This window comes from Eschrichtius robustus, chromosome 10 (genome assembly GCF_028021215.1).
Source record: "Eschrichtius robustus isolate mEscRob2 chromosome 10, mEscRob2.pri, whole genome shotgun sequence".
Classification (NCBI taxonomy): domain Eukaryota; kingdom Metazoa; phylum Chordata; class Mammalia; order Artiodactyla; family Eschrichtiidae; genus Eschrichtius; species Eschrichtius robustus.
Genome location: NC_090833.1, coordinates 5468561 through 5487263, shown reverse-complemented (window position 1 = coordinate 5487263; position 18703 = coordinate 5468561). Strand labels below are relative to the sequence as shown.

Sequence of the window (18703 nt, the reverse complement as noted above, 5' to 3'; positions counted from 1 at the left end):
GCAGAGCCAGGGCAAGGCAGCTGGGGCTGACTCCCAAGCCGGGCACTCCCGGGCACGACCACCAGGTGGGGGTGAGCGCCCAGGGACGGAGCGGTCGGGAGGCTGGGGGGCGCTGCCCGCCGTCTGTCCCTCCCTCCCGCCATGGGTCCCGCCCGCCGGGGGAGGCGCGTCCTGGGGCCCCGCGCGCGGTCCGCGCACGCCGGAGCCGGAGCCGAGGCGGGCTCGCAGAGCCGGGCGCGCACTGCCTGATCGCAAGGGCGTCGGTGCCCTGGACCATGGCGGCGGTGGCCGCGCTCCTGCTGGGTCTGGCGCTCCTGGCGCCGCGGGCGGCCGGCGCGGGCTTGGGCGCGTGTTACGACGGCGCGGGGCGCCCGCAGCGCTGCCTGCCCGTGTTCGAGAACGCGGCGTTCGGCCGGCTAGCCGAGGCCTCCCACACGTGCGGCCGCCCGCCCGAGGACTTCTGCCCGCACGTGGGCGCTCAGGGAGCGGGGGCGCAGTGCCAGCGCTGCGACGCCGCCGACCCCGAGCGCCACCACAACGCCTCCTACCTCACCGACTTCCACAGCCAGGACGACAGCACCTGGTGGCAGAGCCCGTCCATGGCCTTCGGGGTGCAGTACCCCACCTCGGTCAACATCACTCTCAACCTGGGTAAGCGCGGGCTCAGGACACCGCCATCACTTCGTCCCCTGTGCCCACCATCGGGGGCTCGAGGCTGCGCACCCTGGGTTAGCTGTGGGATCCAGATATGGGGGGGCCTCAGGAAAGGGACCTGTGCCCCCCACTATCTGGAAGGATAGACTGATGGGTGTCTCTTGGGGCTGGGAGGGGTGGGAAGCCTCCTGGGAGTCCTTTACAGAGCAGCGGATCTGGGTGCGAGGACCATGCCCTGTAATGATTGTCCATCCTAGACCCAGAGCTGTTGTGGGCAAAGAAGGGAGGTGACCCACCAGGGGGTGAACTAGTCGGCTCTCTGGGGCAGGGGCTCCTAATCTTGGGGCATCTGGTTGACTTCTGGGGTTCAGTGAATCCCTGAGGCTGTGTGCCGTCCCTGGGAGTGATCTTGGGGATAGAGCCAGCGTGTTCATCACTGGGAAGGCTGCCCTCAGGGCAGGAGCCAAGTTTCACCTGGCTGTTGGGTAACTGGACCGGATGGCATGGCCTCTCTGCTGTGCCCAAGCCTCCCTCCACCCAACCCCATGCCAAGGTACAAGAGCCCTTAGGTCCCCGGGAATCACAATCCTGAGTCTGGACCCAGCACTTCACTCCTGGCACCTCCCCCATTTCAGGGAATGGGAATAACCACCTCCCCCCAACCCCCGGCTCCATAGCCCTTTCAGGGAGGGAGTGTTTCCATCGGTCCACACTCCCTTATGTGTGGGTTCAAAATCTCCCAAAGCTCTGAAAACTCAAAGTATTTTTTTTTTAATATTTATTTATTTATTTATTTGGCTGCGGTGAGTCTTAGCTGTGGCACAAGGGCTCTTAGTTGAGGCATGCATGCGGGGTCTAGTTCCCTGACCAGGGATCGAACCCAGGCCCCCTGCACTGGGAGCATGGAGTCTTAACCGCTGGACCAGTGGGGAAGCCCCTCAAAGTATTTTTATAACTCATTTCGGCTGCTAAACCTGACCTGAGGCTACTTATAGACCTTGTTGATCCTAGAGTGAATAGTCATACATTCTGTTCCTGAGATGTTTGAACATGGCTGTTAGCCCCAGACCCAGCTGGAGGTGTTAACACAATCCATGGCATAAGGACTGCATCATCTCTCTAAAGTCTGAAGAGTCCTGAATTCTAAACTACATCCGGAGCCAAACAGTTTTGATAAGGAATTATGGGACTGTATCCCTATTTTTCAGATGAGAAAATTGAGGTTCAGAGAGGTTAAGTCTTTTGCCCAAAGACACACAGCTGCTAAATGATACTGACATCCGTGTGTATCCAAGATCAGAGCATAAACTCCTTGACATGAATTCCACCCATCGGTGGAGTTGGCTCTTCCTAGCTCTGGGTGACAGTGCCTTGGGGAGGGCTGGGGAATGGCACTGAAGTGGTAGGGGGAACACCGAGCCTTCTCAGAAGATCAGGCTGGTACCCACCGCCACCCCAAGAAGCTCGGTTGCTCTGAGGCCTTGTTACCACCCATTGACCTGTCGGGCTCTCCAGGTGGGGCTTGTCAATGGGGTGGGACGGATGGGATGGGACAGGATCTCTACCCAGGCGTGCGACAGGAAACCAGTGGGGGGAGAGAGGTTGGGGGAGCTGGCTGGACTGGCCTGGCAGGACCCCAAGGCCACAGGGGAAGGAATCTGGGATAGGATAGGGTCTGTGGGAGACAGTCTGTTCCACGACAGAGGATGCGGGATTGGCTGATGTGTTGCTTGTGTGGGTGGAACCCGGGGCAGACGAGGGGCTCAGGCCAGGCACAGATGAGGCGGGAGCGGGCGGGAGAGGGTCTACGTGTTTTGATTTGGGGCAGTTCCCGTTTACACTTGGTGTGTGCCAGGCCCTGCGCCACACACACACACACACACACACACACACACACACACACACCATTGTTCGTCCCGTCGTGTTGCGCCACACACACACACACACACACACACACACACACACACACACCATTGTTCTTCCCGTCGTGTTGTGCAGCACCAGGCACGTGGGAGGGGCTCTGGAAGGGTCTGCACAGTGAATGAATGAGGGAGGGACAATGTCACCTCCTCCGTCCTGTGCCCCGGGCCCAGCTCAGGGCTCTCTTTTGCCTGCCCCAGGCCACCGAAGAGGCTTTGCACTCAGGCCCAGCACAGCCACTCACTGGGCAAACACCACTCCCTCCCCGTGCCCCGGTTTCCTCCCTGTCAGATGGGGTGAGAGTTGCCACTTCTCGGGCAGCGTGCAGGTCCTGTGAGCTCAGGTCGGCCAAGTGCTTACAGGAGCTGGGACAGTCCTTGGGTGTGACCAACAGGACTCTGCTGAGAGCGGCTCAGGCTGAGGTTCCCCTTGGGGTGGCCTCTTCCAAAGGGATTGAGAAATGTTCGCCCACCTGGCTCCCAAAAGACATCCTGACCCTGGTCCCATTTATGCAGGAGGGGTTCTGGGGACCCACAGCAGCCCCAGACGTGGCCCACGTTTGGTTCCATTCAAATTTGGTTTTCTCCACTCTGAGCCACAGATTGCATAATATCAGGGGAAGAAGAGGTCTGGGATCATCAGGGTATTCCCAGTGGGGGCCTGATGGCTCCTCAGTCAAGGTGGGCAGGGAAGGCTCTCCTAGCCCTCAGGCCGCCTCTGCTGGCTCTGCCCCCTCTCTCCTTGACCTCGTTGGAGGGAGGAGTGGGCAGCGGCTCCGGCCCCGGTCTCCTGGAGGGAGTGGGGTGAGGGCGGGGGAAGGACAGGCGGCCGGTCAGCCCTGGGTGGAGGTCGCTGCTTTCCCAGCCCCCTGCGAGCTCGCAGACATCTGTTCCAAATCCCCGAGTCCTGTCGCTAAGCTGAGGCTTCCTGTCTGGGATGAAAGGCAGCAGCGGGGTCTGGTGGCTCCCAGCCCTCCACGGAGGCCATGGGAAGTGAGCAGGCTGGAGCCTAGTAGTGGGTGTGTGGGAGGCGGACGGTCATCAGGGGTAACACGGTATTCAGGGGGCCCTCACCACGTGCTAGGGCCCCCACTAAGTCAGCACCCCATCCCAGCACCGTTTGTTCCTTTTCTCTGGCCACGCCGTGCGGCATGTGGAATCTTAGTTCCCCGACCAGGGATTGAACCCGTGCCCCCTGCATTGGGAGCGTGGAGTCTTAACCACTGGGCCGCCAGGGAAGTCCCCGTTTGTTCTTTTACAGACAGGGAAACTGAGGCTCTGAGGATGATATCAGCGCCTAGGGTCCCACCGCAGACCCTGGGACCCTCCGCGCAGTGCGCTGCATTTGGGGATGATAAACGTCCAGCTTATGCCCATCGGAGCCTCAGCTTTTGGCTGGGCTCAGGGGAGTCTCCCTTCTTGCTTGTACACTTTCTTGGATTCCTGAGAACCTACTGGAAAGACCCTTAAGTCCCTGAGCAGGTGAGTTCTGAGCCCCTGAGCGAGGGGAAGGTTTCAGGAGGAATGGTGGGTGGGCTCCTGCCCCCCGCCCTCCAGCCTCAGATCCAGGCTGGGGGCCGCCCGTGTGCAGGGCCAGTTCTCCCTGCATCCGTTCAGCATCTGTTCCATCTTCATGGAGCCAGAAGACGAGCTGGGCCCCGGGAACGATGTGGATGACGATTTATGCTCAGGGGACACACCCGGGGTGAGCGGGCCTCTCGGAGATCTGAAGGGTGGTGGGAGTTGACAAAAGAGTGGAGGGCATTCCAGGTCAAGGGGAGCCAGGAGGCCGCTCTGTGTGTTCTTGGACCTGCACGGCCTGGATGGCCAGAGCGGAGGGGACAAGAGGACAGCGGGTCCTGGCCCAGTGGGAGCTGGACGTCAGAAGGACCTGCCGGCCCCTGTGGAGCCCGACGCCGGCTGGGTCTCCTGAGCTTTGGCTCCACTGCGTCTTCCTGTCGAGTGGGTGGCCGTGTTTGCATTGGACGAGGCCAGCGCCGGGGCGCCAAGTCCTCCTTCCTTCTCCCTGGGGGTTCTGGCTGGAATGCTGGGCCCCAGTCAGGTCAGGGGTCAAGGCAGCAGCCCTGATTAGCCTCTACCACAGAAGCAGCCCCCCATGGCCGTGGGCCCAGCTGGCCCTGACCGCTTCGCCCCCCTCTGGGCTCAGGATGGACCCAGCAGTTGCAGGAGTGGGAAGACCCAAAGCCCAGGAAGGAAGCAGGCAGCCTCCAGATCTCCCCTCCCTCCCCTCCCACTCTGGCTGCACCAGCTGCCCTTCAGCAGGGCTGAGGATGGGCCGAGACTGCCTCTCTCCTCCTGGTCTTTGCCTTTGCTGTTGCATCTGCCCGGCATAACTTCCTGTTCCCGCCTTCTCCTGGATAACCCGTATCTCATTCACAAACAAAACAGCCTGGTGCCTACTGCGTGCCAGTCCCTGTACCAAGCCCTGGGGATGCAACAGCGGACAAGACACTATCTGCCCCACTAGGCTTTGAGGTCACCTCCTACAGGAAACCCTCAGCCCCCAGGATTGGGCGGAGAGCCTGCCTGCGTGTTCTTGCAGCCCCTCACCCTTCCCCTGTCACAGTCTAGATCATGAGCGTGAGGTTTTGGTTTGTTTGTGCCCGTCACTGGCTCCAGGCTACAGAGGGAATGCCTGTTTTCACAGCTGCACCCCAGCGCCCAGTGCAGGGCCGCTTGCACAGTGGTGCTGTTGGTTGGATGGATGGATGGAATGACAGCATTTAGTCGTGCATGTGCCGGGGACTGTTGTAAGTGCTTTGCAGGCATTTACTCATAAAGTCCTTTTATTGTGATGCCCATTTTGCAAATGGGGAAATGGAGTCACTGTGTTCAAGACACTTGCCCATTTCACTGGAGGGAGGTTAGGTATTTTGCCCAAGGCAACAGAGCTGCTAAGCAGTGGAGTGGGGATGTGAACCCCAGCACATCATGGCTACACTGTATTTCCTCCCTGGAAACAAGGAATGAGTGGATGAATGCATGAATGAATAACTCCCCAGCCTTCCAGATACATCCCAGACTCCTAAGCTGTGGTCCCACCCTTCCTCCTGGCCCTGCCCCGCACCTGGGCACCCCAGGGCTCCAGCCGCTTCACCCGCCTCCCTTCCCCTGCTCTCTTGCATCTCCCCGCCAACCCTGCCACCAGCTGTGCCCTCTCCCCATCTCATGCCCCTGGCTTTGCCTGTTGGGATCATGGTCGACGTTTGGGGCTCCACCCGCACCTCCAGCCCAGTCTCCCACCTGAGCCCTTGACCAGGTCATTAAAGCATCCTCCTGAAAGTCGACCCCTGAATGTCACACAAGGGCCCCAAACGTAGGGTCCAAAAGTAAAGGTGCACCGTGTAAACCATATTCATAGCAGCATTATTCACAATAACTGAAGAATGCAAGCAACCCGTGTCCACTGATGAATGAATAAGCAAAATGTGGCATACAAAGCCATACAATGGAATATTTTTCAGCCTTAAAAAGGAAGGAGATTCTGACACATGCTGCTACGTGGATGAACCTCGAAGACATTATGCTCAGTGAAATAAGCCAGACACAGAAGGACAAACACTCTATGATTCCACTCACATGAGTCCCTAAACGAGTCACATTCATAGAGACAGAAAGTAGAATGAATGGTGGTTGCCAGGGACTGGGGGAGGAAAGAATGGGAAGTTCGTGTTTAATGGGTGTGGAGTTTCAGTTTGGGAAGATGAAAAAGTTCTGAAGATGGATGGTGGCCACGGCTGCACAACAGTGTGAATGTGCTTAATACCAGTGATCCATATGCTTAAAAATGATTAAGATGGTAAATTTTATGTTATATATATATTTAAAATTAAAAAGTAAAGGCATCCTTCTTCCTTCCCCCTCGTCTCTCCATGCACCAAAGCAAGGAACTCAGGAATCCGCTGCAATTCTTCCCTCCTCATCCTTTGACTTCAGCATTCGCCAGATCACTAGATCACTGTCTGGAATGTTCCTTGTCTTTGCCTTCCTCTCCATCATTCCCACTCAGCCCCTCATCTGTTCCCTGATTTATTGCGATGGTCTTAAATGCCCTGACACCTCTCTTTGCAGACTTGTAGTTTGTACATTTCGGTCATGGCTCCATTCAGACTGGACCTCAGAATCCTTCTTAACACAAAGCCCTAGGCAATAATCAATCAGACGAAATCTGTTCACTCTCCCCAGGTTAGACAATAGGCTTGACAATCTTGATCCATGTTTGGGGTTTAGACTCTTGGCCCAAAGGTGAGGGAACTGTCGTGGGCCTAGCTCTGATTCAGCCAGGCTCTCATGGTGTCTGGCATTGTGGTCACAGGGATTCCCCAGCTCTTCACAGGGATTCAGCGAGCCCCAAATTGCCAAGAGCTAGGGTGGGAGAGGAAGACGAGAACAGTGGATGGCCAGATGCTAGGGCGGAGGAGCCCTGCTGAGATGCCTCCTGCAGGCTGGGAGCGGCTCTCCCCACCTGGTTCTCATGCCCACAGTGGGCAGGGCAGCCTCGGCCACGCATTTCCGCTCAGCTCCCCACCCTGTCCCCTCCAGCCCCGTCCCCAGGCCACTGCTCCCCAGATGGCTCCAATTAAAGGGCTTTGTTTTGTTTCCCTTTTCCCAAAATAAGCCTCTCCTTCGGAGCTCATTCTGCTCGGTCAGTGCCGGATGTGGGCCAGCCTGCTTTTATGACCGCCCTGGTGTCATTCCTGTCAGGCTTTATGTCCCAGCTGGCTGGAGAGGACATGGCTTGGTGCTCCTGGTGCTGGCTTGGGCGACCTCTGCAGTTTTCATGGGCACTGGCACCTCCTTCCTGGGCAGCCCTTTCTCTCTGAGCATTGAATGGAGGGGTGGCTGGTTCGGCAACTTGGGGGCAGACAAGCCTGTAGTTGAGTAGAGACTCGGCTGTTTTCTACGTGACCTTGCGCGAGACCCTTTCTCCTGCCTGAACCTCGGGTTCCTTGTTAGTAAGGTGTGCACGGTTATGGAACTGTTTGGGGGTCTCTGAGATAGAGTGTACATAGAGCACTTAACAAGGTGCCTGGCCCATAGTAGGTGCTCACTAAATGCTGGCTGTTGTTAAACAGACTCATTCGGGGGTCGTGATTGGCAGAACACTGTGACAGCCTCAGTCATGTTGTCAGGCCTGCCTGTCTCAACTTGTTCACTGGATTATAACCTCCTTGAAGGTACAAATCATGCTTCATCTGGCAAGCATTTATGGAGCACCTACTGTGTACCAGGCACTGTGCTCAGCTCTAAGGATTCACTGCCCCGTCCCAAGGAGGGCACAGACTAGTGGGAGGGATGAGCAGGTCTTTACGGAACAGGGTGAAGAGGCTCAGGGCAGCTGGGGAGCACCAGTGACGCACCCTAACCCACAGCTCCAGGGATGAGTAGCCATCAGGGAAGGCGGGAGAAAGGTGTTCGACGTAGGACTCAGGCTGGGGCATTTGATCAGTCTGCTAAACCAGTGGGATGAGCAGGGATGCACGGGAGCCAGCCAGGTGAGGAGTGGAGGGAACAGTGTTCCAGGCAGAGGGAACAGCATATTGGGTGGCTGGGAGTTGAGATCCATGTGGTCCCAAGCAGTGCCGCTCCGCAGTTAACAGGTGGGGAAGACGTTTTGGCCCAGCTTTTTTGATGGGAGCACACCTGTCTCAATCACCCTGAAGCCTCATTGGCCCCTGGAGCTTGCAAGGGTCTGGGTTGAGGCTGCAAATTTAATTCTTGTCACTGTTTAGATCTCAGGGCCAGTTCCTTCCCCAGCCTTCGGGTTGCCTTTGGCAGAAACCTTTTCATCGCAAAGCAGGGATTAAGTTGCTTTCTTAGCCCTTCTAATTAACTCTTGTAACAGAAAGTCCCTGCCGTGCCTCTGTGATGTTCCTGCATCTTCTCTCACCTCCTGGCTTGGCAAGGAAAGGGAAAAGCCGCGATGTTTCCTAGTGTGTGATGTTGTCCATTTGCATGAAATCCCGGTGGCTGCCTTTTTCCAATCACGCTTCTAGCTGCCAGCTACCTTTTAAGTGGCTCCAAGCTCCCCTCCTGAGAGGTGTCTGGCTGCTAGATGTTTATAGAGGAACCTGGGCCTGTGGACCCACGGCGACCTGCACACAGCATCCTTTCGTGAACGCACACCCGGGGCAAGTCCTCACCTGGTTCCGAGGTCTGACGCCTGCTCAGAACAGAAGCGGCCGCTTCAGACACTGGCTCCGCTGGCGACACATGCTTTCTTTTAAGGGACTTGGAGTGACAGTGCCAGGCTGTGCTGCAATGTAACTTTGAAAAACATCTTAAAACAGAACATGGCAAGGCGGTTGCTTTTTAAATTTTTTTTTTAATTTGTGTTTTCTCCAGTTTTTAAATTAGAACAAACTTTGTGAGAAAAAATTGGGAATATGTAGAACACTTGAAAAGGGAAGAAAAGTCACTGAGTCCTCTGCCCTGAGGACAGTCATGCTTATGCGTTCGATGTCTTTCTTTTCTGCTTGTTCTTTAGGGATTTTTAAATATCATCTGATGATTCTAAACGTAAGATCGTTTGTCTTTTTTTCATTCAACATTTTCACTTTCCCATGTACTATAAACTCATTGTCAACTGTTTCAGTGGTTTCAATCACCCTGTGAGTTTTTGCCCTACAATTTATTGAATCTTTATGGTTCCAGTTTTTTCCCTATTACAAAAAAATTCCTTGATGAACTTCTTGATTTAGGTTCCATGTCTTGTTTGAATTCCCAGAAGTGGGATTTTTTTTTTTTCACCAAAGGCCAGGAATATTTTTATGGCCCTTCATCTGTGTCACCACACTGCATTCCCAAGGGGCCAATATGTACACTTTTGCCCCAATTTTTTCTTTTATTGTGGTAAAATACACATAACATAAAATTTATTACCTTAACCATTTTTAAGTGTATTAAGTATATTCACATTGTTGTATTATTGTTGTATATTCACCACCATCCACCCACAGAATTTTTTCATCTTCCTAAACTGAAACTCTGTCCCCATTAAATACTATTGCTCTCTCCCCTCACCCACCATTCTACTTTCTGTCTCTATAAATTCGACTCCTCTAGGGGTTTCATATAAGTGGAATCATATAGTATTTGTCTTTTGATGACTGGCTTAATTTGCTTCACATAATGTCCTCAGGGTTCATCCATGTTGTAGCATGTGTCAGAATTTCCTTCCTTTTTAAGGCTGAATACAATTTCACTGGGTGGATGGACCACATTTTGTTTTTAAATTAATTTATTTATCTTTGCCTGCGTTGGGTCTTCGTTGCTGCGCGCGGGCTTTCTTTAGTTGTGGCGAGCGGGGGCTACTCTTCGTTGCGGTGCACGGGCTTCTCATTGGGGTGGCTTCTCTTTGTTGCGGAACACGGGGTCTAGGCGCGCGGGCTTCAGTAGTTGTGGCACGAGGGCTCAGTAGTTGTGGTTCACGGGCTCTAGAGCGCGGGCTCTAGAGTGCAGGCTCAGTAGTTGTGGCACATGGGCTTAGTTGCTCCACGGCATGTGGGATCTTCCTGGACCAGGGCTCAAACCCGTGTCCCCTGCATTGGCAGGTGGATTCCTAACCACTGCACCACCAGGGAAGTCCTTGGACCACATTTTGTTTATTCATCATCTGTTGATGGACACATGGGTTGCTTCTACATCTTGGCTAGTGTGTGTAATGCTGCTATGAACATGTGTGTCCAAATATTTCTTCAAGACCCTGCTTTCAATACTCTGGGGTCTATACTCAGTAGTGGAATTGCTGGATCATATGGTAAGTCTATTTTTAATTTTTTGTGGAACCGCCAAACAGTTTTCCAAAGCAAATGCACCATTGTACACTCCTACTAACAGTGCACAGGGGTTCCAACTTTTCCACATCCTCACCAATGCTTGTTATTGTTATCTGATTTTTTAAAATATTTATTTTTATTCATTTATTTATGTTGGCTGTGCCGTGTCTTAGTTGCGGCACGCATGTGGGATCTAGTTCCTCGACCACGGATTGAACCCGAGTCCCCTGCATTGGGAGCGTGGAGTCTTAACCACTGGACCACCAGGGAAGTCCGTGTTATCTGGTTTTTAAAAAAATAATAGCCATCCTAATGGATGTGAGAACCAATTTTTAAAAATGTATGTAACGGCTTTATGGAGATATAATTTACTGTACAATTCACCCAATTCAAGCATACAATTCAGTGATTTTTAGTATTATTCATAGAATTGTATACCCATCACCACAATTCATTTTTGAACATTTTTGTCACCTCCAAAGAAACCCTGTGCCCGTTAGCAGTCACCTCCCCCTGCCAAGTATTCACCCAACACCCCAGGCCCTGAAAGCCACTAACCTACTTTCTGTCTTTCTGGATTTGCCTATTCAGGACATTTAATATAGGTGAAATCATACATTATATAGTCTTTGGGATTAGCTTCTTTTATTTATCACAATATTTTCAAGGTTTATCCACATTGTGGCATGTGTCAGTACCTTATTCCTTTTTTCTTGCCAAATAATATTCCTTTGTATGATATACCACATTTTATTTATTCATTTATCTGTTGACGAACATTTGCATTGTTTCCATTCTTTGGATTTTATGAGTACTGCTGCTCTGATCATTGGTGTACAAGTTTTTGTGAGGACATATGTTTTCATTTTGCTTGGGTACATGCCTAGGAGTGAGATTGCTGAGTCATGTGGTAACTCTATGTTTCACATTTTGAGAAACCACCAGACTGCTTTGCAAAGCAACTGCACCATTTTACATCTTCACCAGCTGTGTACGAGGCCTCCGGTTTCTCCACCTCCTTGCCAACACTTATTTTTGTCTGTCTCTTTTATTATATCCATCCTAAGGGAGTGAAGTGGTATCTCATTTTGGTTTTGGTCTGGCTAATGATGTTGGGCATCTTCTCATGTGCTCATTGACCATTGATATATCTTTTTTGGAGAAATGCCTATGTAGATCCTTTTTTCTGTTTTCCATTTTTAAATTGGGTTATCTTTTTTTTTTTTTTTTTTTTGGCTGTGCTGCACAGCTTGCAAGATCTTAGTTCCCTGACCAGGGATCGAACCCGTGCCCTCTGCAGTGAAAGCACGGAGTCTTAACCACTGGACCTCCAGGGAATTCCCGGGTTATCTGTCTTTTTATTTTTGAGTTGTAAGAATTCTTTAAATATTCTAGATAAATGCCTTACCAGATACAATGCTTTGCAAATATTTTCTCCTATTCTGTGGGTTGGCTTTTCATTTTTCTCAATGGTGTCTTTAGAAGCGCAAATTTTTTGATTTTGATGAAGTTCAACTCATCTGTTTTTTTCCTTTGTCAGTTGTGCTTTTGGTGTCACATCTAAGAAGGCTTTGCCTAACCCAGGTCATGAAGATTTACTCCTATATTTTCTTCTAAGAGTTTGATAGATTTAGCTCTCACATTGGGCCAAGATGTTCAAATAGAGGATTGAAGTGACTTCTCCTCAGTGCGTAAGGAAGACTGTGGACAGTGACAGAGGTGGCAGCAGCGGGAAAGGCCTCCTGGGGTATCTGGGACCAGGGCAGAACAGCCAGAGGGAAGAAAGCAGATGTGGGAAAGGGGTGCAGAGAAGTTCTGTGCTGCTCTGGGGAATGTGAGTCGACTGCTAACAGTAGAATTTATGGGAGGGCTCCCTCTGTTGGTCATTCATTCGTTCCTTAGTCCATGGGTTTTTCTGTTCTTAGGCATTGCTTGCTGACACCTGTCGGGGCAGGTGAGGATGTAGGCGGCTGTCCTCCCCACCCGCCCTGCTCCCCAGCCACATTCCCTTCCCATCCCGGCCTCCCAGCTCTGAGTGATTGCGGTGGATCTGGGGCCATTGTGACCGCTCCTGCGGCACAAAGGTGGCAGCTGGGCAGGGAGGAGGGCAGGGTGGGGCCTGAAGGTCCCACATCTTGATGTCAGCAGGGTGGGGGAGGGGACCAGGACTAAAGCAGATGGAGAGGCCACTGGGAGAGGGGGCATTGAGCAGAGGGGGCCAAGGAGGGGACCCAGGGTGGGCTGGGAGGAGCAGCCCAGGAGCAAGACCCAGGAGGCAGGGCCAGGAGTGTGGACTGCACGGAGGCCTGGGGGAGGGGGCTTCCAAGTAACAGGAATGATCCACGGCCCAGGAAGTAAGGCAAGGCGTGGCCCCCTGGCTATGACCATGAGGGGCTGTTGGTAAGGAGGCTTTGCAAGAGCAGTTTCTATTGAGTGGCCCAGAGAAGCTGAATTGCAGTGGACTGAGGGTCAAATTGGGAGATGAGACCATGGGGCCAACAGATATAGACTTCTCTTAAGAACTTTGGATCAAACAGAAGTTAGATGGAAGCAGGAGAAAGAGAGGGGTTCAGGGGGGATTGTGTTAGGATTGAGGGGGCCTTGAAACAGGCATATATCCAGACTCCAGGGGTCTAAAATCACGGGGAGAGGATGAGACCAAAAGGCACGGGTGGAAGGTTTGGCTTTGTTGGAGCATAGTGAAAGAAGTAACTTTCTAATGGTAGAGCAGGCTTCAGGATGTGGCAACATCCCGTTGCTGGAGATAGTTGAGCAAAAAGAGATGGCTGCCTGTCAGGGGTGGTAGACTGCAGATTCCTGTGCAGGGAGACAAACGGGCCTAGCTAAGGGATGGCAAGTACTTGGGAAGCATGCCAGCATTGTCCTGTCCTGTGTCCTTGACAGGCATCACTAATTAATCACGGCACACCCAGCACAGTGCTCCAGGCAGCCTCTAACGATCCATCCAAGATAGTATATGCAGCACAGCCGTTCTGCTCTCCCTGGACCAGGATTCTGACGCTCCCTTCCCTTCTGTAAAATGGGTCCACGTCTTCCCACTGCAGGGAAAGCTTACGAGATCACCTACGTGCGGCTGAAGTTCCACACCAGCCGCCCTGAGAGCTTCGCCATCTACAAGCGCAGCCGGGCCGGCGGTCCCTGGGAGCCCTACCAGTATTACAGCGCCTCCTGCCAGACGACCTACGGCCAGCCCGAGAGCCAGTACCTGCGCCCCGGCGAGGACGAGCGCGTGGCCTTCTGCACCTCCGAGTTCAGCGACATCTCCCCGCTGAGCGGGGGCAACGTGGCCTTCTCCACCCTGGAGGGCCGGCCCAGTGCCTACAACTTTGAGGAGAGCCCCGTGTTGCAGGTCGGAGAGGAGTGGGGCGGGGCGGGGGCGGGGTTGGGGCAGGGGCTGGGCTGGACACTCGGGTCCAGGGGACCACAGGGAAGTCTAAAAGGGCAGGAGGACACAGGGGACTGTGAGAGATCCCACGGTTTTCAGATTTGAAACAGCAGAAGCTTTTGTTGTATCTGAATCTTTTGTGGGTGACTGATAATGAAATAGAGGGAAGAGGGTGCCCTGTGATAGCTACCAACTCAGCTGACCCCTTCCTTAGGCAGGTGTGGAAACTGAGGCCCGGAGTGGGGAAAGGACTTCCCAAGGGCACACGTGGGTTGGTGGAAGGGCCCAGCGCAGACCCTGAGGGTCCTGACTCGTAGCTGGAGCTTCTGCTAGAACTCCCTGCTGGGAGCCCCGCTTCCTCCCTCTGTGATGGATGGCGTTGCCTGCCCTGTGTGTCTCCAAGGGCTGTGACGGGGATAAGAGGGAAAACGCGAAAAGAACGTGAGTTTGGAGTCGTAGAGTCCTGGGATCTGTGCTGTCAGGCAGAGCTATCCAACAGAACTTCCTGCAGCGACAGAAATGATCCCTGGCAGTACCCTCCGAGATGGTAGCCATGAGCCACGTGTGTCTGTAGAACACATGAAATGTGACTAGCACGACTGAGGAATTGCATTTTCATTTTTATTTCATTTTAATGAAGTTTAAACAGCCACATGGGGCCAGCAGCTGCCACGTTGGACAGCCAACTATAAAGTGACCGGCACAGTGCGTGTCCTAGAAGAGATGCTCATTCACTCTTTGAAGATAAGAGCTCGTGGTAGCTCACGCATCTCATCCTCATGGCAGAGAGCGTGGCAGGCTTGTGGCTGTGTGCACCCGTACGGGGCCCCCATCCTGCCCACCTGGGTCTACTCAGGTTTGTGGCCCTACCAGTATAAGCACCCGCGCATGTCCACATTTCTGTGTGTCAGTGATGGCTCATCTGTGGATGTGGTGGGCCTGTTGGATGTTTCGGGGCATTGGACGGCACTCTAGTCCACTTCCCTGCGTTCCGACAGGCCTCTGCCGAGAAAAACTGCTATCTTCTTCCCTCGACATATTCAGAGCATTTCCTTTGCCTGTCTGGGGTAATGAGGGGGCTGGGATTAGAATCCCGTTTGTTTCTGGAGGGGACACTGAGGCCCAGAAAGAGGTTGTGCCCCACCCAGGCTGCCCAGCACAAGAAAACACGGTGTCAGCTGGCTTGAGGTCCCCAAGACCACCCTCAGCTTCCGTGATTCACTGGAAGGACTCTGTACAGAACTCAGAAAAGCCGCTGTACTCACGGTGACGATTTATTACAGTGAAAGGATCCAGACTGAAACCAGCAAAGGGAACAGGCGTGTGGGACGGGAACAGGCACATGGGACGGGAACAGGCACGTGGGACGGGAACGGGCACGTGGGACGGGACCGGGCACGTGGGACGGGAACGGGCACGTGGGACGGGAATGGGCACGTGGGACGGGAACAGGCATGTGGGACGGGAACAGGCACATGGGACGGGTCCAGGAGAGACCAGGCGTGGGGCTTCTGGGTGTCCTCCTAGTGGAGTCGTGGGGACAGTGCTGATTTCTCCCAGCAACAGATGTGACAAGTGCATTGCCAACCAGGGAAGCTCAGCTGTGCCTTAGAGTCCAGGGTTTTTATTGGGGGTCAGCCACATGCACATGGCAGACTGCCTATGGCTGACCTTGATCTCCAGCCCCTCCAGAGAGCAGGCTGATTCTGTGTGGCCCAAGGCCTCCGCATAAATCACATTGTCAGCATTGACCGTCTGGGGTGGCCCAGGGCCCCGGGTGAACAAAGTTACTCTTATCAAGCAGGACATTCTGAGGGCTTGCTGGTGACCCCCCAGGAGTGGGGGGCAAAGGTCAGAACTCTCTCAGGCAAGGTTAATCCTTTCTGGCACAAAGTCTCATCTCCAGACGCCCAGGCCCTGCTTATCCCATTAAAAACGTTCACTTCTCATCACATGATTCTGTTGAAAATGACAATTTCTTCTCCATGGGGCTCCAAGCTCTGTAGATTAGAAAACATCGGCCAAGGTCATCTGAAGACAAGCACAAGGGCCGGGCCCCTGCTCTGCCTGCATCTGTGCTATCTTGACAGAGGGGCCCCCTGGCTTGTTGCCCCTTATGTCCTGGATGCTGTCCCTAACGGAAAAACAGCCCTTTCAGAAATGAGACCCCTGCAGCCCCCAGGCAGAAGAAGGCCAGAGAAGGACAAAAAAAGCCAAGCCCCCCCTCCCCTTCTCTCCCCTCTGGGCACCCCCAGGGTGGCGCTTCCTCTGAGGACGTGGAGCATTTGGGGTGTGGGGTAACGAAGGATGTGTCCATGTGGCTGCTGTGTCTTGGGTCCCTCTGTCCTCCATGGGGGCCAAGGACCTTGGGGAGAAGGCTGACCCTCTCTGGGGTGCTGGCTGGAGCAGAACCGCTGCTACTTGGAGACGAAACTCCTGCCTCCCGCTTCTCGTTAACGCTGCGTTCTGGCTCCCACGTCTGTCCAGAGTCAACCCGAGAGCCCACTTGTAGTTTTAGCTGGGCCACTGCAAGTTGCACAAGGTCCTTGCCTCTGTATATTGGGCCTCCGGTTTGCCCCCAAAGTTACCTCTAAGGCGTCAGGGAGTGACCCGTACAATTTGGGCTAAGGGAACAAATTCCCCTTCTCCCTCCCAGCTCCCTTCCTGGTGTCTCAGGGAGATTTTGATGCTGTTCCCGTCACCATCGTCTTCAAGACTGATGGAGCAGGTCATAGGCTGCAAAGCGGATGCAGGAACCCAAAGAGGGGTCACTGCGGGCCGAGACCTTGGGCAGGTCATTGCCCTCTGGGCTCCATTAGTATGATGAGGGCGTCGGGGTAGATGCAGGAAGGCAGGCTACCTAGTAGCTAAAGCTGGGACCCTGGGGTCAGATAGATCCGAATCCCAGCTCCGCGGGCACCAGCCGTGCAACTAGGAAGCAGAGTACTTACTCTCGCTGATCCTTAGTCTTCTCCTCTGTAAAACATGGGTAAGAATAACACCTCCCGGTGGGGTTATTGTGAGGACCTGAGCCATAACCACACAATCAGCGTCAGCTACTGCACCTTCCAGCTTGGACATCAGCTGGTTTGGGTTCTCTAGGGGCACTTTTTCTGCAGGAAGAAAAGACTCTTAGACCATCGGTTGTGCTCTGCTGGGTTCCCACCCCGGGCCTCAGCCCCTTGCTCCTCAGTTGCTTCAGGGACCGACCAGCAGCGTCAGTACCACCTGGGCACGTGTGGAAATACAGATTCTCAGGCCCCACCTCTGATCAGAAGCTGTATTTTAACCTGATCCCTGAATGCACACTGACATTTGGGAAGTGGTTCAGGGAGTGACTCCCCGGAGGTTTACAAACTCAGCTGAGTGCTGAGGTCCCCTCTGAAGCTTTCAGGTTCTGGACCCCTCCCTGTCTGAAGCATCCTCAGGCAGAGGCCCCGGGCCCCAGGCCACGGGCTCGAGAGTTGCTGAGCCCAAGGGGATCGGAGAGGCACGCTGGCCTGAGTCACACTGGGGTGAGAAGTCAGACTTTATGCCAGTTCATTTTCTGTCCTGATGGGCCTGATTGCTAAACCAGCAGCTGCTGGGCTGAATTAAAATGCTGATTAACATTCAGCTGGAGCTACCTCTGATTATAACAGCAGGCAGATGAAAATGTCAGCTTTCACGTGGGCTCTCCCCCACTTCCCCACCAGCTCTTCCACAGGGAAGCCTCTCATTCCGCCATCAGCAAGTATTTATCGAGTGCCTGCTGTGTGCCAGGCAGAGCCCGGGCTGGGGATGCAGCGAGAACCAGGGGCCCTGAGTCCTTGTCCTCTTGGGGCTGTGTTCTGGCGGAACAGATGTCACCTGGGGCAGGTGCCTTGTCTGTGGGAGCCTGATTCTTAGAACGTGAGAAGCCTATAAACCCAGGGCCCACCCCACGCCAGGGCGCTGGGACGCATCTTCCCATGGCTGCCCTCTAGAATGGGGGTGCAGTCCCGCTGAGCAGTCAGGTAACCTGCGTGACACGGTTTTAGATGGGCTGCTCCAGCACCTTGACCATGTGCCAGCCTCCGTGCCCCGCCACTGACATTGGCCATCCTCCTCCAGCACCCTCCTGGAGCCGACATTATTCCTTGTCCTATTTCACAGATGGGGAAATGGAGGCTCTGAGACACTGAGCAAATTCCCCAAAGTTGCACAGTTAGGAAGGGGCCAGGCATCCAGGTTGGTGTGACCCAAAAGCACAGGCTCCTTATTTCTGCAGTGTTCTCGGAACTTGTCAGTGTTTGGCCTGTCCCTGTGTCCCAGAAGATGCCCCGGGGAGCCGGCTGGACCCTCCAGCAGAGCAGGGTGGGAGCAAACATTCAGGAGCCTGCTGATGGCGCCCTTTCCCTTCCACCTTGTCCCCCAGGACTGGGTCACCAGCACCGAGCTCCTCATCTCCCTAGACCGGCTCAACACGTTTGGGGATGACATCTTCAAGGACCCCAAGGTGCTGCAGTCCTACTACTACGCCGTGTCGGACTTCTCTGTGGGTGGCAGGTAGGTGGGAAGCAGGGCAGCGGCCGGGACGCTGTACAGGATGGCTGCCACGTGGGGTCACCCGGTGGCTACCATGGAGGGCAAAGAAACCACTTCTGGTGCTCCAGGGGGGCAAAGGAGCAGGAGCCTGGTTCTTGGGCCCAGCATTCGAGGCCTTCATGACCCACCTGCCTCCCGCCTCCCGCCTCCCAGCCCCGTTTCTGCTGCTTTTCCCACATCAGCTGTGTTTCCGCTGCCGTCAGCGGGACACACCAGCCCTTTGCACCTGTGGTTCCCTCTGCCTGGTGGTCCGACCCCCTTTCTTTTCTTTCTTCCTTTTTTTTTTTTTTTTTTGCATCTGACAGTACATTCATTCACGCCACATGTGTCCACGTGGGGCAATGTTCCACGCTCTCGTC

At 54.1% G+C, this 18703-nt stretch overlaps 1 protein-coding gene across 1 annotated transcript in view; it reads left to right on the top strand.

Annotated features, from left to right (window-relative positions):
- Nucleotides 1–275: 275 nt before the first annotated feature.
- LAMC3 (laminin subunit gamma 3) overlaps nt 276–18703 on the top strand; it is a 59798-nt gene continuing 41370 nt past the window's right edge. The window contains exons 1-3 of the mRNA XM_068552711.1: nt 276–651; nt 13438–13742; nt 18175–18305. Coding sequence (XP_068408812.1) covers nt 276–651; nt 13438–13742; nt 18175–18305 — 812 coding nt within the window. The remainder of the gene's footprint in view (nt 652–13437; nt 13743–18174; nt 18306–18703) is intronic.